A 25,616-nucleotide genomic window follows, 5' to 3' on the forward strand; every position below is an offset into this window, starting at 1 on the left:
TAAAGAATTTTAGTTAAAAACACGAAAAAAAAATTTTATTTTGGAAAAGTAACAAATTATTATAGAAATTCAACTATTTTCAAGAGTTATAATATTCTTCTCAAAAGTTAAATATTGTTAAAAGATAATAAAATTCTTCTTAGGGATTTTATTATTTTCACAAATAATAAAACTCATTGCAGAATTTTAATTATTTTTAATACAATTTTCATCGAATTTCTCGAAAAATCTAATTATTCTTAAAAATTTTATTAAAATTCGTCGAAGAAATTCAATTATTTAAAAATTTGTTAATAAAATTCTTTCCGGGAATTGAATTTTAAAAAAACATTCAATTATTCAATAAATTATCTATGTTTGTATTTAAATAATTGAATTCTCGTAGAATTTTCTAATAAAAATTGATTTAAAAATGAATATCAGTTAAAATGTTAGATAATAATTGAATATTAAAAGCAATATAGCGCGAATTTTTAGAAATATAATTGAATTTTGAAATTAATTTTTTTTTGAAAAAGTTTAATTTATTTTTTTTTATATTATTTGAAATTTTTACTTTCTAATATGCATTTAATTGAAGAATTTAAGAATAATTGAAATATCGTGAATTTGAATATTGTAAATAAATGGATTTGAAAATTATTTTCATAAATAATAAAATTTTCGCAGGAATTTAATTATTTTCAAACACAATATTCATAAAATTTTTCGAAAAAAATCAATTATTTAAAATGATTTTTATAAAATTCTTCGCTAGAATTCAATTATTATTTTTAAAAAAATTAATAAAGTTCTTCGTAAGAATTCAATTATTTTTGAAAATTTTAATAAAATTTGTTGCAAGAATTCAATTATTTTAAAAAATAATTGAATTCTGAAATGGTTTCAAATTAAAATGTTTGAAAATTAAAATTTTCATTAACAATTCTGTGAAATTAAGTTTTTTAAAAAGGTTTAATTGCATTTTTTTGAAGTTGTTAATTACTAATATTTATTTAATTGAAGAATTTTCGAATAATTGAAATTTTATAAAATTAAATTGTAAAAAAAAGGATTTGAAAATTGTCAAAGAACTTTTTTGAAAATTATTAAAAATAACATGAAATAATGATTTTATTAATTTGACATCTTTAATTATTATAAAACATAAAGAAAGCGATTACTCCGAGTCGAATCACTCCGAACTCGGAGTTATCGATATCTTCATGTTTTATAGTTATGAAAAATTTAATTTATAGTTTTAAGCAAAATGTTCGTTTATTTGATTCGGACTGGTTATATTTTTGACAGTAATTGGTCCGTAATTTTTCATTGTTGATTTGTAAAGTCTGCATTTTTAAATACTTTCTCTGGTTACATAATCGACTGTCAGGTCCGACCCAAATACTTTCTAAATTTGAATTAGTTAAAAATAACTAGCATTAGAAAAATCATGGATGACTTTTTGCAATTACTGTTTGAATCAGTGACTGACTTTTTGCTATCAAATTAGTTATTTTTAACTAATTGAAATTTAGAGAGTAGGATAATCCAAGTTCCACTGTATTAATTTTTGCCTTGTCAGAGAAATTCGCTCCTCCTATCGCTGATCATTGAGAAATTAATTCGGTTAAAAGAAATGTTTAAAAAAAATAAAAGACGAATTGAAAATTATAACGGATGTAATGCCGAAGTTCACTGAACACTGGCAACGGAAGAAGTTCTCGGAGTTCTGGGATTACTCAGTAATCTCGAGGAGTCGTCATCGTCTCTTCTAGACGATACTCCACTTGTTATGGTTGTCGTCGTTGTCGATAGATCAGTCGCAGTGCAAGAAGTTTGGGAAATTGGCGACAAAATTGGAGGCACACGCCACCAATCGGGTGTCGTCCAATTGGTAATGAGGTTCCCCCGAAAATTCAGATCCGGGAGAACCGGAAGCGGTCTTCATATAACATGACCCCTCGTCGATGTATTCCCCGTGAGACTTTGCACTGAGAAAACACTACTGCTCTCGGTTTTTGTCGTCGACGGTAGGGAGCTAAGAACAGTGGAGATATTGCGAAATTTTTCGAATCTCTCCACTGGCGGCGGCGGAGGTGGTGGCGATGATGAATAACGATCATCGGATTTGTCCTCTTCTTGAGGCTTATCTGATGATGTGAAATTGTCCTCAATTTTTCTGTAGCAACCTTCTTCTCTGACACTGTCCCTATTGTCGAGACTGAAACGATCGTCGTCTGGTTTGACGGGACTTGGGAAAGGTTTATCCTCGGGCTTCTCGGGGAGGAATGTTCTCTTTGGCTCTTTCGATGGACTTGGACAGCCGCAATTTGGTTGAAGACAAGTTGGTGTCGTGATACCGGGCCATGTGACTGATTGATGTCCGGAGTAGAATGTACCACCTGATCCGTAAATTGCTTGGAAGGCTAAATCAGCGGCGAGCTTACCGCCGCTGAAGTCCTCGCCTAATTTGTGTTGAATTGGATAGAGAGGATAGGGAAAGTGGGGGAAAAATCGGGGAATTTTGAGATCGTCGTGAGCAATTAGAGAATGATTCATTGGCGATGCTAGAGGTGGTATTAAACCACGTGAAATTGAACTGAGAGATTCGGTTGGTGACATTGTCAATGGTGAGAGGGAAAAGCCAAATTTATTTTCCTTCTTGACGAGTGATTTTGGCTTTCGACGTGGACGGTATTTGTAATCTGGGTGCTCCTTCATGTGTAGTGCCCTGGAACAAAAAGCAGAGAGTCGTGTTTTAGGGTCAAGTCGATTTAGTCTTGTTGTTGTTGCTCATTGTTATTGTTGTAAAGTCCAACAACTGTTGGCGAGTAACTTTAGGGACTAGATTAATTGAATAGAGAAAGGAAAAGTCAAAAGCTTTTGTTGCTTGTCACTTGGAATGGGGTTTCGGAAAACTTGTGTGTGCGTTATACAATGCACTCAGTGGAAAAGAGAAAGGGGTGGATCGGGAAAAAAAAATTGTTTAATTAGAAAGAAAAATTTCTCAAAGTGATTATAGTACAAAGTGATGTAGAAGTATATAGGAGGGAAGAAGATATGTCTCTCTGATAGAAATTGTTATTTCAGTAAAAATCATCTTTATTAAATTTTATCCACTTTATTGTGTAACTTCCTCTTTCTCATTATCGGACATAACTTATTTACTCTCCACTTATGTCTATATTTGCTCTATATTTTTAAACCGTATTTTTCAAGTACTTTATGAAGTATCAATTGTTTCCTTGCTTGAAAGAAAGTTAACTGTATATATGCAGGCCTTGGATCGACTTTAAGGAGAAAAAAAGGCGATTAAAGATGCAAAAAAAGATTGAAAATGTCGTTTATTTTATTCAGTGCTGTTGCAAAAATTTAATTTTCTACTTCCCTGACCTCTCTAAATTAAATTATTCAAAACATTAATTTTGATAAATAAATATTTAAATTTTAAATAAATAGGTACTTGTTCTATATTTTTTCACAAGAATTAAAATTATTCAATTTTCCGAAATAAAAATTCTTTAAGGATTTAATTATTTAAAACAGAAAAATTCAATACGAACATGCCCAAAATTAAAATAATTTTACAAAATGTTTTCGGACATTTATATTTATTTGCCATCACTATATATGTTTCTTGATATGAATTTTGTTATGGGCATGTAGTTTGAAATTCAATTGACATTTGTCGTGGGCGACTTTTATTTTCTGTAAATTTCACTATCTTACGGAAAGGACCAGTCGAATAGCTTTGTTTCCTTTGTTTTGCTTTCATACAAATCCATGAAATCCGTATGATAAGGGACTTTAGATAAAAGACACCAGGTGATGTTCTGGGAACAGTGTGTGTATGTGAGTGTAATCTTTGAAAGGCTGCGTTGTAAACTTCTGTTTTAAAAGATATGCCCAGAGTAATAAAACATGATAAAATTTCTATTCTCTCTGAAATTCAAATTTTCTTTGTTTTCAAGGTACAGGATAAGTAAAATTTCATGGTGGGACAAATTTATTTTTCTTAAATAATTATTAGGATCAAAATAAATTTATTCTCTTTTCCACGTTGAATTAAAAAGATAAATTTTGGGATAGAAATCCTTTATGCTATCTTAGGTAAACTCTATCTTACAGGGAAAACCCAATAAAGTAACTTTTACTATACTTTTACAGTAAAACCTAATCTATCTGAAACTTCTGCGCATTTCTGGCAACTTTTACAATTTTCAAAGTTAATTTTGCTACATTCGAAGTAAATTTTAATAATTTTTTCAATAAATATACTTCAAACGTAGTAACATTCACTTCAAAAATAGTAAAAATTGCTAAAAATGCGCAGAAGTTCCAGACAATTTGGGTTTTAAAATTGTAAAATTGGGTTTTATAGTAAAAGTTACTCTATATTTTTCTCCATGTGGTCCATTCAAAAATGAAAATTTTTTTCTAATTCGATTTATAATTCGGAAAGTGTACAAAAATTGTTTTGTCGAGTGAAAGATTTTATATTTCAATTGTGTTTAAAAGCACAGTTTTCTTGAAAGTTTCAAATTGATACTCAAGTAGATCAAAGTAATAACAAAAATATTGATCAAATTATGATTTAATCCGCATTTTTGGTTGCCACCTAATAAATTTCTTGGCAAAGTTTCAAATATCTTCAAAAATTTTCCTCAATTCAATGATTTGCAATATTTACTATTTTAATAAAATTTTCCAAAAGAATTCAATTATTTTTCATAAATAATAAATTTTTGTACAGGGATTCAAAATTTCAAATTTCAATTTTTTTAAATCGAATTCTTAGACAAATGTAATTATTTAAAAAAATGTTATTAAAATTTGTCGAAAGAATTTAATTATTATTGAAATATATGTTTTTTCAATTCTTTATGGGAATTCAATTTTGGGAAACATTTAATTATTCAATAAATTATTTATGTTTGTATTGAAATAATTTAATTATCGTAGAATTTTCTAATAAAAATTGATTTAAAAATGAATTTTAGATAATAATTGAATATTGAAAGCATTATAGCGTTAATTTTTTGAAATAATTAAATTTTAAAAATATGAATTTCTATTTTCTAAAATATATTTAATTAAAGAATTTCCGAATAATCGAAATTTCGTAAAATTTAATTTTTAAAATTGATTTAAATATTCTCGAAGAATTTTTTCCAAAATCATTAAAAATAATTGTTTTAAAAAATAATTTTAATTAAAGATCTCGTGATTTGATTCATTGAAATTTCACTGAAGGGTCAATTAAAAAATTACTGAAAATTTCAGTCACAAATGTTGATTATTTGCATAAATTGTTATTTAAATTATTTTCAGGAATTCAATTATTTTGAAAAATTTTAATAAAATTCTTCAAACAGTTTTTAATTATTTTGAAAAATTATTATTACAATTTTTGATATTAATTTAATATTAAAAGCATTATGGAATGGATTTTTAGAAATTTTGAAAAGGTTTGAAATTCAAATCTTTGAAAATCGGAATTTCTCGTACTTTTAACTAACAATTTTGTAGAATTAATTTTTATAATCTCATTTTGAAAAAGTTTAATTGAATTTTTTTGTTAAATTATTTAAGTTTTTAATTTCTAATATATATTTAACTGAAGAATTTTCAAATAATCGAAATTTCATAAAATTGAATTGTGAACAGATGGATTTGAAAATTATCAAAGAACTTTTTCAAAAATTATTAAAAATAATTGATTTAAAGAAGAATTTTTGTTAAAAATTCTAGAAAATAATAATTGAATAATTTAAATGATGAAAATAATTTCGAAGAAGTTAAAGTAACAATATTTTTATGTAAAATAATAATTTTATTTTTAATCCGAGTCGAAGACTCGGAGTGATCGGTATCTTCATGTTTTATAATAATATTCTTATATGTTATTGAATTTCAAAAAGGTTTGAATTTGAATGTTTTGGAAATTTTGATTCTTTGGAAAAATAATAATGATTAAATATTTATTCACAAAAGAAGTTATTGATGTTTTCGATTAATTTTACAATTAAAGAAATTAGTAAATAAATTAAATAGAAATTTTTTTTGAGTATTTACAGGTATTTAATAATTTTTAGAGTGAATCAGAATATTCTTTAGGGTCAGGAGAAAAGTGAAAATTTTATCTGGAAATCAGGGAAATACTAAACTAAATGTTTGTTGCATTCCTGTTTGTAGTAAAAATTTGTGTCTAATTAGTAAATTTAAAAAAAAATCTAATCGATATTATTTATTTTAGTTTACTCTTTCTTCTTTTTATTTTTCGCCATGGCGAGGTTGCGGCTGGTTTTTGGCTTTTAAAATGAAGTTATGAAATTAATGCGTTAAAATCAGTACAATGCGACTTACTATCGTTCTGGAGGTTCTTAAAAAGATATGAGTTACCATGGGTATTTGTAGTAAATATCTTGTACATACAAGGAGGTCGGAGGGGGCGCGAGCATGATATCTCCGTCACATAATGCTCCATTATGTACCCAGCACCGCACAAACGTAGCCCTTATTTATGCTTCGCTTCGCGGAGATAAAAGAAAAAGAAACATTCTTAGAGCTTTCGCGCATTCCGTATTGCCAAGAACGCTCATGAAAAAGAAAAAAAAATGAGACGCGCCCGTTTTGTCACGTATGAAACAGGATTCTCGCGCATGGAATACTTTTTTATCGACACCCTGCAGAATAAAAGTCCAACTTGAATTCAACTCCTCTTTTTACAAAGATCCTTCTTTTCAAAAAAAGCGAAAGAATAAATAAAATTCGTCATTTTTCATCTATATATAGAAAAGGAATTATCAAAGTAATTGTTACTTTACGGAAAACTGGTATATTTTTGAAAATATCTTAAATGAATACTTCAGGGTTATTGTCACGCAACCTGGAAAACCTGCGGAAATGTCAGGGAATTTTTTAAACATTGAAAAAATCTGGAAAAGTCAGGGAATTTTGATCGGAATTCTGGAAAATTGTTGTTTTCTAAAGTTATTGGATTTTTTTTTGTATTGGAAAAATATTCAATTTCTGGAATTTATAAGAAAATTATGAATTTTTGTGTCTATAAACTATGAAATTACCACAAATATTAATACAAAAGCTTCAATTTTTTTTTACTTCTGACAATCATTTCTTTTCAAATAACTTAATTCTTGAAGAAACTATCATATTTTATTATCTCTTTATTTTTAAACTTTTTTTAATAATTTTTATTTTTAAATAATTTTAATTTTAAAATTAATGTATTGAAAATCATCAAATTGTTGCAAAAAATTTTATCAAAAAATTTGATAATAATAGAATTCCTTTAAAGAAATTTATTATTTAGTAAAATAATTGAATTCTCGTGTAGAATTTTGTTAAAATTTATGAAAATTCGAATTAAATTCTTTTTCAAGGATTTCTTATAATTTTTTTTTAAATAATAATGGAATTTCTTTATAATTTTAGTTAAAAATTTTGAAAATAATTGAATTTTATGAACAATTTCTTTCAAGTCTTAAAAATAATCGTGTTTGTTAATAATTTAAATTGAACATTTAAATATTGAATTTTATTAAAATTTTTGAAAGTATAATTTAATTCTTTTGAAAAATTTTATAAGAATGAAGAAAAAAATTGATTTTTTTTGTGAAATTTTGTATAGAAAACAAGTAAGTTTTTGCAAAGAAGTTTACTATTTATAAAAATAATTGAATTGTTTCGAAGTATTTATTAAAATTTTAGAAATTAATTGAATCTTTTCAAAAAATATTATTAAAAATTAAAAATAAAATTGAATTCTTGCATGAAATTTTATTAAAATTGTATTAAAAATAATTGAATTTCTGCAAATAAGTTTACTACTTTTAAATAAAATTGAATGGTTTTGCAGGATTTATTAAAATTTTAGAAAGTAATTGAATTTTTTCGAAATATTTTATAACAAATTAAGAAAAAAATTGAATTCTTTTGTGAAATTTTCTTGAAAATAATTGAATTCATTCAAAGGATTTATCAAAATTTTAGAAAATAATTGTATTCGTTCGTGAAATTTTATTAAAATTTCGTTTAAAAATAATTGAATTTTTGCAACAAATTTTACTATTACTAAAAATAATTGAATTTTCACGAAGAATGTTATTATTTATGAAAAGATTCTAAAAATTAAAAAATAGATGAATTTGAATTGGTTTTAATTTGAAATTTAATAAAATTTCAATTTTCAATGAATTTCATAAGAAATTTTAAAGAACTTAATTAATTAATTAATTAATTAATTTTTTTACAAATGATTGCAGAAACTCAATTATTTTCAAAAATTTTTTTAAATTCTCGGCAAAATTTTAATTATCTTTATAAATAATAAAAATTCCTTGGAAAAATTTCAATTATTTTCAAAAATTTTCTTTAATTCAATGATTTTTAATATCTACTATTTTAATAAAGTTTTACAAAACAATTCAATTATTTTTTAAAATATTCACTTTAAAAAAAAAAAGTTAATAAAATTTTACGCAAAAATTTCATTATTTTTATAAATAATAAAAATTTCACAAGATTTGTATAGCGTGATTTTTTTTTTACAAATAATTGAATTTTGAAAAGGTTTCAAATTAAAATCTTTGAAAATTTTAATTTTCATAATTTTAATTTTTAATTTTATGTAACTAATTTTTTTGAAAAATTTTAATTTCAATTCTGTTGAAATTAGTTAAATTTTCTAATATATATTTTACTAGTTATTAAAAATAATGGATTTATAGAAGGATTTTAGTTAAAAACACTAAAACAAATTGAAGAATTTCCAAATAATCGAAATTTCGTAAAATTGAATTGTAAACAAATGGATTTGAAAATTCTCAAAGTACTTTTTCAAAAATTATTAAAAATAATTGATAATTGTTAATTTACTTCTTTTGAAGAATTTTAATAAAATTTTCGAAATTAATTTCATTTTTCGAAGAATTGACTTAAAATTGTGTTATAAATAATTGAAATCCTGTGAAGAATTTTATTATTTCTGATAATAATTGAATTCTTTTGAGAAATTTTATTAGAATAGTAAATTTTGAAACTAATTTGAATTTCAGCGAAGAACTTCATTATTTGTGAAATAAAATTGAATTCTTGCAAAAAATTTTTGAAATTATTTACATTTTTTTAGGATTTTTTTAAAAATTGTATTAAAAATTAAAATCCTATGAAAAATTTTATTATTTATGAAAATAATTGAATTCTTACAACGAATTGTGTTACATTTTTTTTTTAATAATTGAATTGATATGAAAAATTTTAGTCCTTTAAAAAATAATTGAATTCTTGCGAAGGATTTTATTACAAAATTTTTATAAATAATTTCATTTTTTTTTTTGAAGAATTTTATGGAAATTTAAATTATTATAAATTTTATAAAACATGAAGATATCGATCACTCCGAGTCGAAGACTCGGATTGGTCGATTTCTTCATGTTTTATAAAGGTTTTAATTTGAATATTTTGAAAATTTTAATTCCATTGGAAAAACAATAATGACTATATATTTATTTATAATAATTTATTAGTTATTTAATATGGTAAAAAATAAATATAGTTTTAAAAATCTGGAAAAGTCAGGGAATTTCATATGAGCGTGGCAACCTTGGAAAAAAATTCAGCCAATAAAATATTTGATTATTTTTTTGATTTTTTTTGTGTTCTCATTTTTGATGAAGGAAATTTTGTAAAATTTTTGGACGAGAATATATATTATAAAATGATGAAATTAGAGAACAGTGTAACGAAGATTGTATAAAGTAGAGGAGAAATGATTGTATTTAAAGTGTATGAATAAACAAATCAAACCAAGAATAGGAATATAATGAAACGTTTTGTTTGTATATGAGTTTGACGGGTGTTTGTTTCGAGACTAGAGAGTCTTTTGGCAATAATGAAATTGTGTACGGCCGGTAAATTTCGTTAGGAGACGAGTGCACGAAACAGAAGCAATGAAAAGCAACGATGGTGTGGGAATAACGTAGGAGAGAAATGGAATAATAATTCCGGGACAATGTGTCCCGGTAGATAGCACAAAGCGTAAATCAGCATAAACATTGGTAAAGCTCCGACAATAATTCAGCATAAATGCATAAACATTGAGCGTAATCTTTACAATTCACATTCGCGATAAACAGCGCTATTTCGTTGGCGCACCATAAGCTTCTATAAGTCGAAGGTGTAAATAAAATCAAAATCTCCTAACAACTTCTAATGACTTTTGTCGGAAAAGTTTTTTTTTTTTTTTATTTATTTTTTTTTTATTTGGGAAATTTGAGGATTTATTAATTATTGAATATTTTTAAATGTAGGGCACTTTTTTCTTTTATTATTTATTTGGTTTTTGGATTTTATTTTCGGTTTTTTAATTGCAGTGGTGTGGTAAAGTTTTTATTCTACTCTTTTTGCTGAAGCTCCAAAAAAGGGGTGACTTTTATAGAATCCTATTAGGAGTTAAAAATTTACCCTATTTTTGGTTGTTATTCGTTTCTTGTCTTCTAGTATTGTTTCTTTTGTTTTTCGTGTTACTTTTTATATTTCTAAATTACAATTTTTAAAATGGAGTCGATGATCGAATTTTATTTTCACTTTCATTTTTACTTTCATTCTCACTTTTATTTTCGCTTTGACGGACTTTTAATTTCTTGTATTCTTTTCTATTTATTCGTTCATTAATTCAATTCTAATTTACACTCATCTTGACGGATTTTTAGTTTCATTTTCACTTTTACTAGACGGAAAGAAAATATATATTAAATTTTGTAAAAGTATTTTACAATTTGGGGAAAAAGTGCATCAAACTGAAATTTTGACATAAAAAATATTAAACAGTGATAGAAATAATATAAAATTTAGTAAAGTTATATTGAAATTTAACTAAAATTCTATAATATAATTATATTAAAATTCACAGAAGTTTTTTTAAACTTCAGTAGGTATTTTTTATATAAAAATTTCGCTTTATCGGATTTTTTCTCCAAATTGTGAAATACTTTTACAAAATTTAATATAATTTTCCATCCACGTATGATGCAAGGCAAACATTTTTTATCTGTATTCATTTTTACTTTTATAAATTTATTAAATTTTACTTTCATTTTTACATTCGATAATTTTTACTTTTACTTCCGTTTTAACAGGGGGTCTATTATATAATTTAATTATATAATAATTAAAATAATTAAGTTAATTATTATTTAATTTAACTTATAAATATAATTTACTTTTACTTTCATTTTAATTTTTAACATTGATTTATACTTTGATAAATTTTTATTTTTCATTTTATTTTTTATTTCAAAACGATAAAAAAGTTTATTAAAGTGAAAGTGAATATGAATTCCTATGGTGGTGGATTATGTAATTTAATTTCTAATTTGACTCTAATTCTCACTTTGATGGATTTTTAGTTTCATTTTAACTATAACAGATTTTTATTTTCACTTTAATTTTTTGTAGATTTCAAGATTTTAAGATTGTTATAATTTTTTAAAGCGAAAATGAAAGTGAAAATAAAAATCTGTTAAAGTGAAAATGAAACTAAAAATCTATCAAATTGAGAATAAAAATGAAAATAAAAATTTGTTAATGTGAAAAGGAAAATAAAAATCTATCATATTATTTTCATTTTCATTTTAACAGATTTTTATTTTCACTTTAAAAAATTATAAAAAATCTTTTTAAATCCATAGAAAAGAAAAATTTGTTGAAAGGAAAATTTAACTAAAAATTTATCAAAGTGAGAATAAAAGTGAAAATAAAAACTTGTTAAAATAAGAATAAAATTTTGTGAATGTGAAAGTGAAAATGAAAGTCAAATTAGAATTTTTCTTTTTCTTTCTCTAAATTGTTGGGCTTTGTAATGTCAAATTGAATATAAATTAAAAATTATTTAATAAACTATAAACATTAATTCAGTAAATTTTTAAATAAATCTTTAAATTTATCTAAATTTTTTCTATAACAAATTTCGTTTGACTGATCTAATAAATTATGCAAATTTTTCTCATTTTTATTTATAAAAAATAGAAAATTGTTAAAAAATTATGAATAAAAAATAGGAAATATAAATACCCATTTTATGGATAATTTTTATTTCTCAACAACAATATTGTTCACAAACTCATTCTTTTATTTTAGAAAAAAAACATTACATATTCCCGTTTCTTAACCCTTTGAGGACCAAATTTTTTCTTAAAAAATCGCGATTTTTGATTTTTAAGCAAACTTTTCAGGAACAGTTATTGAAGTTTTTTATTTGAAGACCAGTGTCTGTCATATGCAATTTTTCAGACTATGTGAAAATTATTGTTTCAATATTCAGTTTTAAAAATTAGGAAATTTATGCACGAGTTAATAAAAAAATGTTCATGTTGCCTCAAAGGGTTAAAATATTTTTGTAGAAAATTTTCAATTGTCCTAAGGAATTAATGTACATAATTTCTATTTCTTGGTTACAATTCTTTTAATAAAATTCAAAGTTTTTTAAAAATAAAAGGAAAAAATTATAAAAAAATTATATTTGTAAATTACTTGAAAATGAAAATTTTTGAATTTTTAGAAAATAAAGGAAAAAATTTTACTCAAAAAAATGTTCTGTTACATTTATTTACTCATTTCTTTAATTGCAAAATTATTTAAAAACATCAATAACTTCTTTTTTAAATATTAAATTATTATTTTTTTAATTTTGAACATAATTGAATTTTATTACTTTTGACAGTGGTCCAACCTCGACTATACTCCCCTATATATATTTTTTTTTTTGGGTGTACATTTTTTTTACATATAAGAAATTTTCAAATAGTGTCTAAAAAATCCATGATAGAAAATTTAGTTGACTCAACTAAACGATTGCTTGTCTATTATGAAATAAGTATTTATTATTATAAAGTAATTTTTATTGAAGTCAATCAAATGCTTTCTTGAACTGAATCAGTGAAATTTGACTGATTTTCAGTGACTCCATTCTCGTGATTTCAATTAGTGAAACATTGAAAACCAAAGTTTCTTTTAGTCTAATTTTGACTAAAACAATTTACTTTAGTCCAAATATTGACTAAATTTCTGAATAGAAAACTGATTTTAAGACCTAACTAAAACTGTCTTATTTTTCTTTGAAGCCCAAAAAATAATTGAATTTAAGAAAAAACTGGTTTTAGGTGTAAGTGCTTTGAGACTTTGTTCTTAAAGTGTAGAAAGTAAATTTTTTTTATAGTTTTCTTTTTGCAATTATTTATTTTTTTGTAATTTTCTTTTTTTAGGGAAACCTTTTTTTTGCACCCTTGACTAATCGGTAAAATGGAGCTTTATGATGCGTCGTCGAACTGTTTCCGGATGATCTTGGACGTTGCTCTCTTCATAGGATAATGTTGCAGTTCGGTGCCGGGTATATAGGACGATGAAAATGATGTGGGGTGTGAGTCTAGGAGGTGGTCGGGATGTGAGGGGGGGACTCGTCGGACGGGCAGAGAAGAGGCTATGGAGGCAGAGAGGCGCAAATCCTTTTAAATCCACACAATTGCGACAATGGGGCTTTATTTGTTATCTCGAGGGCCACATTGTGAGTCGCCGTGAACGAACGGACAGATTACGTCGGGGCTAGTGACAGCGTGGCGTCAACGGAACGACGTCGTCGGCACCGTGGCCGGTTTCAGCGGAACGACTTTATCATCCTGCTTTTTATTTTACGACCCTCCCCTCTCCGCCACCTCTCCACCACCTCTTCTCTCGCACTATCGTCGTAAAAATGGATTTGGAAATACCGGCATCGAATTCTTTCTTTGCTTTTCTCACCTTGTCTTCTCTTTTTTTTCTTCTATCATTTTCTCTATGTATATGTTTGTATGTATGTATTTCACCCTTCGCTTTTTTTTCTCTGCCTCCCTCCGCGGGTGCTTTTTTCTTTCTATTTTGTTATACGCGCACCCAACGAGATAGTAGCAATGCTGCACGCCTTTTCAATTTCCGGCCAACGTCGTCGCCTCTTCCGGGAATATCGGTTATATTCGCGTGTTTAGAAAAAAAGAGGATGTATTTGCTTATACGCACTTTTTGACCCTCAATTTTTTTTAAACTCTGCAGGGCTCGAACTAGATCCGTAAATCCCGTAATGGTCCGTAAATTTACTTCAAATCCGTAAAAGTCAGTTTTTTGAAAAATAGTCCGTACAGTCCGCAATTTGATTGAAAAAGAAAACGAAAAGTTCGTAAATTGTACGATATAATTTGAAGAATTCTAGAGAAATTACAAATTATTGCAGGAAAATCCAATTATTTTTAAAAGAAATAAAATTCTTCGCAGAAATTCAATTATGTTCAAAAATTTGTTTAAATTCTCATTAAAATTTCAATTATCTTTATAAGTAATAATATTCTTCTCCGAAATTCAATTATTTTCAAAAAATTTAATAAAATTCTTGGCAAAATTCCAATTATTTTCAAAAAATTTCCTCATTTCAATTATTTATAATATCTACTATTTTAATAAAATTACCCAAAAGAATGCAATTATTTAAACAAAATATTAATACAAATTTCACAGGAATTCAATTACTAATTAATTTTTTTATGAATTTCTTCGCACCAATTTCAATTTTTTTTTATTTTTTAATGAAGTTTCTCTAAGGAATTCAAATATATTCAGAAAATTCAAAAAGAATAGTTGTGACATATTCAATTATTTCGAAAAATTTAAATAAACTTCTTTTAAAAATTCAATTATTTAAAAAAATGTTGACAAAATTCTTTACAAGATTTAGTTAATAAAATTGCAATTTTAATAAAATTTTTCTACATAATTCAATTATATTTTCAATATATTTCTTCTTAGAATTCAATTATTTTCACAAATAATACGTTTTTTATGAGAATTCAATTATTTAAAAAAATTTAAATAAAATTCTTCATAAGAAATGAATTATTTTCATAAATAATAAATTTTTTCTCGAGAATTCAATTATTTACCAATTTTTTCATAAATTTCTTCGCAATAATTCGCAATAATTTTAATAAATAATAAAATTTTTTTAGGAATGTAATTATTTTCATAAATAATAAAACTCATTGCAGAATTTCAATTATTTTTAATCTAATTTTAATACAATTCGTCGAAAAATTTAATTATTCTTAAAAATTTTATTAAGATTCGTATAAAAAATTTAATTATTTAAAGATTTGTTGACAATTTTTTTTTTTGAAAATTTAATTTTAATTAACTAATTATAATTAATTAAATAATTTATTGTTGTATTTAAATAATTGCATTTTCGTAGAATTTACTAATAAAAATTGTTTTAAAAATAAATTTCTGTTAAAATTTTAGATTATAAATTAAAGATTAAAAGCATTGTAACGTGGATTTTTAAATATAATTGAATTTTGCAAAGGCTTCAAATTAAAATCATTAAAATTCCTAATTTTTCATATTTTTAACAAACAATTCTGTAGAATTAATTCTTTTGAAAAAGTTTAATTGAATTTTTTTTTGAAATTATTTCAAGTTTTTATTTTCTAATATATATTTAATTGAAGAATGTCCGAATAATTAAAATTTTGTAAAATTGAATTGTAAACAAACGAATTTGAAAATTCTCAAAGAACTTTTTCAAAAATTATTAAAAATAATGGATTTATAGAGAATTTTAGTTAAAAAATTTTTGAAAACAATAATTTCAAATTTGATTGGAAATTAGTTGTTAAAACTGATTGAATTAACTGCCGTTTTTCACTGGGGTGCGATTTTATAATTTGACTTTGACTTTCGATTCGATTTTGACATTGACATTAACTGAAGACTCTGACTTTGACTTTAATTTTTACTCTGACTTTGAAAGTTAAAGTCAATGTCGATGTCAAAGTCGAATCGAAAGTGAAAGTTAAATTACAAAATCGAACCCCTGATTGGCCAATAATTAGAAAAATAACGTAAAATTAGGAAAAAAAAAGATGTAGAAATAATAAATTTATCCTTTGAATATTTGGAAAAAATTTTTTATTATTAAGATTTATTATTTTAAAAATTAGGGTAGGAAGAAAAAATTAGGGTAGAAAATATAAAAAAAATATATATCGACCAATTGGATTATGATCTTGGAATTATTTGCGATAACTCGCACCGCTTCTGAGCTCAGTGAACTAAATAAACTCATAACAGTGATTAAATATTCAGGGTCGGCAATAAAGGTCCCCCCTCCCCCTATTTCTCTATAAGTGCTACCCTGTTCTTCTGATATCCTACCCCAGCTTAGAGAAGCACGCCCTTAGCTTAGTAACAATGTACAATATTATGAACTACGTTGCTTCCCCTTTCGTTACGCAGGCCCTGATACACCCCCTCCGCCACCCCTTTTACGTAATAATTTCATTCAAGTGTTCGTATCTAAAGAGCAATTAACCGTGCGGCGAAAATTCGGTGTTATGGAGATAAAACTGTTTTATATGCGAATATTATATTCATTATGTGTATACATATACAGTCAATAATTTCAATTTCAATTAATCTGCTATGCTTTATTACCGGTTTGGGGTTTTATCTCGTGCGAAATTACTAAACAATACTTTAAATTCTTTCGGCTTAAATTTTTTTTTTTTTAATAAATTCAACCTTTTATTGGGATTCAATTGAAAGTGAGCGAACATTAAGGTTGCCACGCTTTTGATCTTTTCAATTTCCCTGACTTTTCCAGGTTTTCCTGGTTAAGAAACGTAATTTTTCCAGGTATTTAAAACGAAAATTATTCGAAAACATTAATAAATTCATTTTTAAATAAATATTTAATAATTTTTTTTATAGAAATTAAGATATTCAAAAATTTAAAATTGAATAATATATAAGAATATTAATATAAAACATGAAGATATCGATCACTCCGAGTCTTCGACTTGGAGTAATCGCTTTCTTCATATTTTATAATAATTAAAACTTGTTACTTTGTTACTGTTACGAGTTATCATTACGATTATTCATTTCTAGAATTTTAAACTAAAATTCTTCATATATTAGAAATTAAAAACTTCAAATAATTAAAAAAAATTCCATTAAACTTTTTGAGAAAAATTAATTCTATAGAATTCTTAATTAAAAGTATAAAAAGTTCAAATTTTCAAAGATTTTAATTTGAAATTCATTTTTAAATCAATATTTATTAGAAAATTCTACGAGAATTCAATTATTTAACTATAAAAATGAATATTTTATTAAACAATTGAATGTTTCTTAAAATTGAATTTTCATAAATAATTTTATCAACAAATTTTTAAATAATTGAATTCTCTTGACAAATTTTAATAAAATTTTGAAGAATAATTGCATTTTTCGAGAAATTTGATGAAAATTATATTCAAAATAATTTAAATTCTGCCAAGAATTTGATTAAAAGTTTTGAAAATAATTGAATTTAGGAGAAAAATTTTATTATTTATATAGATAATTTAAATTTGGACGAGAATTTTTGTAAATTTTTAAACTTAATTAGATTTCTGCGAAGAATTTTATTAAAATTATTTTGAAAAAAATTAAAGTGTTACGCAAAGAATTTCATTAAAATTTTTGAAAATAATTTTATTCTTTAAAGTAATTTAATTAAAAATGTATTGAAAATAATACTTAAATTCTAATAAATAAATTGTAGCAAATGTTATTAAAATAATTCAATTTCTTTGATAAATATTAATAAAATTTTTAAGAATAATAACTTTTTTCGAGAAATTTCATTAAAATTGTATTACAAATAATTGAAATTCAGCATTGAGTTTTATTATTTATGAAAATAATTGAATTCCCAAAAGAAATATTATTATTTTTGAAAATAATTGAATAATATTAGAAAATAATTTGTAAATAATTGAATTCCTGTGAAATTTTTATTATTTATGAAAATAATTAAATATCTGCGTACAATTTTATTAAAATTTTGTTTAACCAATTGAATTCTTTTAGGAACTTTTATTAAAGTAGTAGATATTAAAAATTATTGAATTAAGGAAAGTTTTTGAGAATAACTTAATTTCTGAGAAGAATTTTACTATACTCTTGAAAATAATTGATTTCTGCAATCATTTGTAATTACTTCAAAATTCCATTTGTTTTAGTGCTTTCTAAAATTCTTTTATAAATCCATTATTTTTAATAATTAATTAAATATATATATTAAAAAATTTAACTAATTTCAGAAGAATTTTAGTTTAAAAAAATTGTTTTAAATCTAATTTTTTTTATATTTCTAATTAATAATATGAATTAATTGACAATATTAAATAAAAATTAATTACAGTAACAAATTAAATTTGTTTTCTGGTCCCTTGAAAAATTTTTAACATTTGAAACTATCGATAAATAAAACCCTCAATATTTGTAAGTTTTTCTTTGTCCCTTGAAATTCAATTTTTCGAGAGCCGACTGTATTTTACTTAAAATTATAGTTCTGATTATCTGAAGTTTAGAGCAATTTTCCAATTTTCAGTTTTGAATTACAATTTCTATCTTTAAGTTTGGCTTAATTCGAAATTCGAATTAATATATATTTTTTTCTTTATAATCAAGAGAAATTTGTGATTTTTGAATTTAGTTTGCGATTTTAAAATTGAGATTTCGGTTGCAATTAATTGGGGTTAATTTTTCAAATTTGAATCAGTAGATGATTAAAATACGTGAATAATTGATTTAAATTTAATTTACGTTTAATTAGGGGTTAATTTACACTTATTTCAAAAATAATATTTCATATAGACTCAGTTTTTCCGAGGATATCAAATTGAGACATAAAACTTATCAAAATTGTTGCAATGCAAAGTTTTGATGTTTTTTGTCTCAATTTTCGATATCCTGAGAAAAACTGAAGTTGTCTGAGTTTGAACAAATCTTGAAAAATATTTTATTATATATTAAATTTGCCGATAAGGAAGAATGCTTGATAAATAAATACTGATAGTAAGGAATTATAAATCTAGAGCTTATCTCCCTCAAATATATATTTGTAGTGAAAAAAAGAACAGAAATCTTTTGGCACCGTAAGACAGATGTTTATGAAAATTTTTTAAACAGGAAATTAAAAAGGATATTAATTCTCTTGCTACTTGTTAATTAACGCTGATTAGAAATCAGTGCTTTTCAATTTATATTTTGTTTCCACAGATTTTTCTTAACTTTATTGTATGTTTTTCGAAATAAATAAAAAATTACTTTTTCGTTGATTGTTATTAAAATTTTCATTTGAATATATTTTCAAATTAATATATTTTTACTCGAATACATTTTCAATTGAATGTTTAATTTTAATTAAAAGTTAAATTAAATAATGTTCTTGAAGTTTTAAACGTTCAAATGAATGAAATTTTTTTATTAATTTATATTTTGTTTTAACAATATTATGTCAAGCATTAAAAAATAAGTTATGAAGCTCCAAAATATTAGGTATACGTTTATGATTTTTATAATGATGATTTTATTTTTACTTACTGCAATCAGAAGTATAAATAAAATAAATGGATTAAATTTTCTGACTAAGTTCTGCAAATATTTATATTGAAAAAATATTTCATTTATTTGAACGTTCAGAATTTTTTGAAAATTATTAACTTACCGTAACCTCTTGGCCTCATCGATGAAGGGTCGCTTCTCACTTTCACTGAGGAGCTTCCACTCAGCACCCAATCTCTTGGAAATTTCGGAATTGTGCATTTTCGGATTTTCCTGTGCCATTTTTCGTCGCTGCCCTCGTGACCAAACCATAAAGGCATTCATGGGCCTTTTGATATGTTCGTTGTGAAGTGATTTAGACGACATGGCGATACAATTAAATAAATATATTCTTCTCAATCAATTTAAACAAGCACCTTAAAAAAATTGTTTTATCTGCAACGTTCTTCTTCACTTTAACCACTCATTTTGAATCAAAAATTTCATTATTATTATTTTGTTTTTAAAGTGACTTGAATCACTGTTTTTAAAAATCTTTTCCTCGGCGAAAAATAAATTCACAAAATATTTTCAAAAACTGTTTTTGATGTTTGGTATAATTCACTGAATGTTTAACACTTCAGAAATTTTTTGAAAAGTCACTTGTTCGATTTGTTTATTGTGTATTGTAGGTTGATTTTTTATTCCGACAATAAACAGGTGTTAATTTCTGCACAGTGTGAGTCCGGATTTGTTTATTTCTTGGTAGTTGTAACTCATGATGTTAGAACCTGAATGAAAAATGAAAAATTTATTAGATTGTTGTAAGGAATTTAATTTTCGAAGAAAACTTTGTTGTTTTGTTATTTCTAAAACTTTTCTTCTGAATATTAAATATATATCAGATTCAAAGTGATACGGAAAAAAAAGATTGTTAATTTGTCAATTGGATGGTTCGTATAAAACAAAGAAATTTATTTTGTTGTCCTAACAATTTATGATTCTACTTCAACGACTCTTTACAAAATAAAATCATCCAATAAATTTTTGTTGTTGTCCTAAAAATTTAGATTTGTTGTGAAAAAGTAACAAATCTTTTTAAGCAACAACAATAAAAGAAATTTGTTAGCTCTATTTTAGCAGTTCTTTAAAAAATTGAAATAACAAATTTTTGTTGATGTTGTTTGACAACAAATCTTAAATAGTTAGGACAGCAGAACAAATTTTATAAGAACGACAAAAAAAATTTATACTGTTCTTTTAACAATTTTGATTTGTTGTAGAAACAATAGTTAACAAGAACAATAAATAAAGAAGCAACAAAAAGGTTTGTAACAACGAAGAAATTTTGATTAATATTGTAAAAGTAATAAATAAAACAAAAATTTTTGTATTAGAAACAAAAGGAACAAATTTATTCTGTTGTCCTAATGATTCAGATTTGTTGTGAAAACAAAGTTTACACAGACAATTAAAAATTAAGTTTTGTATCTATTGAACTTTAAGAGCAATGTATCTCTTCACAGACATTGAGATCAATTTTCAAGTTTCCTATTTGATATGACTTTCCCTTTTGGATTAGAATAGCAGACTGAGCAAAATTTACATACGGAGGATTATCTTCGATCTTGGTAAATCTTGATTTCCAGCTGAGAAGGATCCGTTGTTGATAGAAGGTTGAAAAATCCCAAGAAAAACATTGACTGGTAGATAGCACGAACAATAGATTTTTATTTTGTTATTTTTTTTTTTAGAGTTGTTTGTTAAAGAATTTCTTTTCTTTTGGGGACGAGTGAATCGCGTAGGATGTCACAGGGACGTTGTCAGGGTGAAGTGAGATTCTGCGGAAACATTTACGGGGGTTCTAAACGGGATCCCGAGGGAGAGACGAGGGAAGCTCGAGTGAGCCAACCAGACAAGCTCTTCTGCTCCCACTACATACCATCACTAATGCACACCCACGATTGGCTGTTTTCTAGACATGGCGGACGTCGATGTGACGTATTCAACAGGTGGGAAAGTTATTCTCGCACCACCTCAAAGTTCTTCCCAATACCAACTAGGAAAAGCTCACGGATGTACTATCAAGCGAGAGGATTATCGCCCTTTCAACATCCTGACCTTATATATGCACACATGCCACAAACGTGGCTAACTGTTTGATTATTCGCTCCTTTCATGCAATTGTTTCGTCATTAAACATATGTTATAATTGATTGCACTGCTGAAAGAATGTTTGTTTACTTGTTTGTTTTGCGAGTTCGAAACATCGTTTTTTCGATTAGTGGTGTGGGAAAATCACCAGGTTTTTCTTCATAAGTTTGTGGTTTTTTGGATGGTCTTTTGAAGTTTACTCCTTTTCGGAGTGATTTTAACTCTTAATGGCAGGGATTTCAATTCTGAGGCATAGTGATTTTAACTTTAACTTAACAGATGCGAGAGTAATTGTAGGGAGAAAAAGCTACTCTTCTGTATATTAACTCCAGGAGAGAAAGAAAAATATTAGGGGGTTAAAACTTAACTCTACTGAGTGTTAATTTAAACAATAAAATATGATGGCCATGCCATATTGTAGTAAAGTAACAAATGTAATTGCGAAATGACTCCGAATAGAGTTGATGATTAACTCGTTTGTTTTACTCTAGATTAACTCACTTTTTAAAACTTTTATTTAATTCAAAAAATTTTACTTCTAATTCCTGATTATATTTACTGCGGCTCCACTGTAAAAAATGTTGTCAGTAATCAGTAACCGGAGTAGAGAGTGAAAATTTTAGAGTTAAAAATCTACTCCAGATTAGGAGTTAATGTATTCATACGAGAGTATAAATATTATTCCAATACAGCCGCGCTGACATATTTTACTGTCAAAATTAACTCTCAGTGGAGTTAAATTTCAACTCCCAATATTTTCCTCTTTTTCTTTTTACTCCAAAAGTGTGCGACTTTTATCAGGGTTGCCACAGGCAAGGGGATTTAGGGAAAAGTCAGGGATTTTTATTAAAAGTACTGGAAAAAATTAAATTTTTTGAATTTATAAGAAAATTCTGAATTTTTGAGTCTTTTTTGTTTGCCTCATAAACCAGAAAATTGCAAAGAATTCAAGTACAAACCCTTCAATTTTTTCTATTTCTGATAATAATTTCTTTTTAAATAACTTAATTATTGAACAACTATCATAAAATTATTACTTAGAAATTATTTAATAAATAATTTTATTTAAAAAGTACAAAATTAATTGCATCTTTTTTAATAGATTAACTTCAAAGGTTTAAATTAAAAATTTTAGAAAATATCAATTTTCAATGAATTTAAATAGAAATTTTAAGAACAACTGATTACAGAAATTCAATTATGTTCAAAAATTTTTAAAAATTCTTATTAAAATTTCAATTATCTCTATAAATAATAAAATTCTTCTACAAAATTCAATTATTTTCAAAAAATTTAATAAAATTCTTGGAAAAATTTCAATTATTTTCAAAAATTTTCCTCATTTCAATTATTTATAATATCTACTATTTTAATAAAATTTTCCAAAAGAATTCAATTATTTAAATATAATTATTAATAAAAATTTCACCGGAATTCAAAATTACTTATCAATTTTTTATAAATTTCTTCGCACCAATTCAATTATTTTTAATTTTTCAATGAAGTTTCACGAAGAACTTCAAATATATTCAGAAAATTGAAAAAAGGAGTTCTAAGGTATTCAATTATTTCGAAAAATTTAAATAAAGTTCTTTTAAAAATTCTATTATTTAAAAAAATGTTGACAAAATTCTTTACAAAATTTAGTTAATAAAATTGCAATTTTAATCAAATTTCTCTATATAAATAAATTATTTTCAATACAATTCATCTCAAGAATTCAATTATTTTCACAAATAATCTACTTTTTTTATAATTCAATTATTTAAAAAAATTTGAATAAAATTCTTCATAAGAAATCAATTATTTTCATAAATAATCAAATTTTTCTCAAGAATTTAAATATTTAAAAAAATTTGAATAAAATTCTTCACAAGCAATTAATTATTTTTATAAATAATATTATTTTTCTCCGGAATTCGATTATTTTTACAAATAAAATTCTTCACAGGAATTTAATTCATTAAAAAAATTTTTAATAAAATTCGCTGCAAGAATTCAATTATTTTCATAAATAACAAAACTTATTGCAGAATTTCAATTATTTTCTGTACAATTTTAAATATAATGATAGAAAATTACATTTATTCTTAAAATTTTTTTTTAATTCGCCAAAAGAATTCAATTATTTTAAAATTTTTTTGATAAAATTCTTTATAAAAATTCAATTATTTAATAAATTAATTATTTTTGTATTTAAATAATTGAATTCTCGTAGATTTTTCTAATAAAAATTGATTCGAAATTGAATTTTTGTTAAGATTTTAGATAATAATTGAATATTAAAAGCATTATAGCGTGAATTTTTTGAAATAATTTAATTTTGAAAAGGGTTCAAATTAAAATCTTTGAAAATTTGAATTTATAGTTACAATGTTCTGATGATATAAAATAATGATTTTATCACTCTGTCATCTTAAATTTGTTATAAAACATGAAGAAATCCATCACTCCGAGTCTTCGACTCGGAGTTGATATATTCAAAAGTTATTGTATTTCAGAAGGTTTGAATTTGAAAATCTTAAATCATATAGAAAAATTTTAATGATTGAATATTTATTTAAAAAAGAAATTATTATTGATGTTTTTGAATATTTTTACAATTAAAGAAATTCGTAAATAAATGTAATACAACATTTTTTTGAAAATCTAACAATTTTTGGATCAGAATAATCTTCAGGGTCAGGTAAAAAGTCAAAATTTACAGTATAAATAATTAAACTAATTAATTTTGTCTTTCAGCTGTAGAAAATTTTATGAGTTATAACATTCGGAGTTAGGTAACTATAAAATTTTTGGAGTTAAAAATCAACTCTTATGGTTCAAAAATGCGTATTATGATTTTGTTTAGGCAGTTAAAAATTCATAAAAGTTTCTTTCCATAAAGTAAATTGAATAGATAATATTTTAAATACTTGGTTTGAATCTTTACGGATAAGTTAATTTAAGGAAATAAAAAAGGAATCTCGACTTCTAGAGTGTAGTTTTAACTCCTCAATATTGAACTCCAAAGTGTGGTAAACTAATTGCTGGAAAATTTCGCTACTGTGTTTACTCTATAACTATTTATCTTAATACGAACATCGAACAAAATTCTCTGAATAGGATAAACTTTGATTATTATTTTTGTTCAAAATCGAAAGTGTATTTTCACATTTTACACATATATTATATGGAGTGAATTACGAGATAAATTTAGATTGAAATTTCATATATAAAATTAAATTGAAGTTGCATTTTATCTGATTGGATTTCACACTAGTTGAAGGAAAATTAACTTTCTGCTTGAACAATTTATCCTGTGTGGAATCTTTTCGGAGTAAAGTTTATATAGATACTAATAATTAGTTTTTAAATTGTTTCCTGAAAGGAACAGTTTAATATCGAATTTAATTAGAATACATAAATGTTGACGTTAAAAAAGAAAAATTTGTTTTATAAATACAAATCTTTACTTATAAACTTTATGGTTATAATATAATTCTATACTTTTGATAATAAAGTTAAAACAAATATTGTATATAAAATAAATACAATATTATATGAATATTATTAATACAAATTAATACAATTAATACAATTAATACCATTACATAATACAATTATTAATACAATAAAGTATAAATATAGTTATGAAATACAATAGCAACAATTTTTCATCGATTGGCAATTATATATTCTTCATTTTCTTTTCGTTATACAAAAAATTGTATCTATCTTTTTGTTGTGTAAATGTAATCGATGGGTCGAATGAAAATGATGGAGAAAAAGGGCTGGGTTGGACGTTGAAGCTGGAGAGACTCTGATAAGAGATGAGAGAGAGTGGAGGAAATCGTCAAGAAGAGAGGGGATTCTGTGAGACATTCTCAAGAAGTTGAGGGGTTGTAAAAAGAGTAAAATGAGAAAGAGAAAGAGTGAAAAGAAGGCGGAGCACCGTCAAGTTACTTTTATTTCACTCTCAAACTAAAGATACTATAAAATCTAGCCAATAAAAATTTTAACATTTTCAAAAAGAGGGAGTATAAAACTTTCGGTATTGATTTCTTTTTTTTAGTATTTATATA

General features: G+C 24.5%; 2 protein-coding genes across 2 annotated transcripts in view; one reads left to right on the plus strand and one right to left on the minus strand.

Moving 5' to 3' along the window:
- Window positions 1–13,410, plus strand: part of LOC122501264 — a 69,346-nt gene extending 55,936 nt beyond the window's left edge. The window contains exon 17 of the mRNA XM_043610597.1: window positions 13,266–13,410. Coding sequence (XP_043466532.1) covers window position 13,266 — 1 coding nt within the window. The 3' untranslated portion in view covers window positions 13,267–13,410. The remainder of the gene's footprint in view (window positions 1–13,265) is intronic.
- Window positions 1,200–21,445, minus strand: LOC122501266 (transcription factor Sox-21-B-like). Its single transcript, XM_043610600.1, has 3 exons — window positions 21,009–21,445; window positions 19,583–20,189; window positions 1,200–2,713 (listed from the first exon to the last, which is right to left on the minus strand). The coding sequence occupies exons 2-3, from the start codon at window positions 19,783–19,785 to the stop codon at window positions 1,927–1,929; spliced, it is 990 nt and encodes a 329-aa protein (XP_043466535.1). The 5' UTR covers window positions 19,786–20,189; window positions 21,009–21,445; the 3' UTR covers window positions 1,200–1,926.
- Between the last annotated feature and the right edge of the window lie 4,171 nt (window positions 21,446–25,616).

Source organism: Leptopilina heterotoma, unplaced genomic scaffold, assembly GCF_015476425.1.
Source record: "Leptopilina heterotoma isolate Lh14 unplaced genomic scaffold, ASM1547642v1 Lhet_206, whole genome shotgun sequence".
Lineage (NCBI taxonomy): Eukaryota > Metazoa > Arthropoda > Insecta > Hymenoptera > Figitidae > Leptopilina > Leptopilina heterotoma.

Coding starts and splice junctions, on each gene's coding strand:
- LOC122501266 (XM_043610600.1), bottom strand. CDS start 19,785: ATGTCGTCTAAATCACTTCACAACGAACATATCAAAAGGCCCATGAAT. Junction 2,714..19,582: donor GATGAGGCCAAGAGGTTACG/GTAAGTTAATAA, acceptor TTTTTGTTCCAG/GGCACTACACATGAAGGAGC.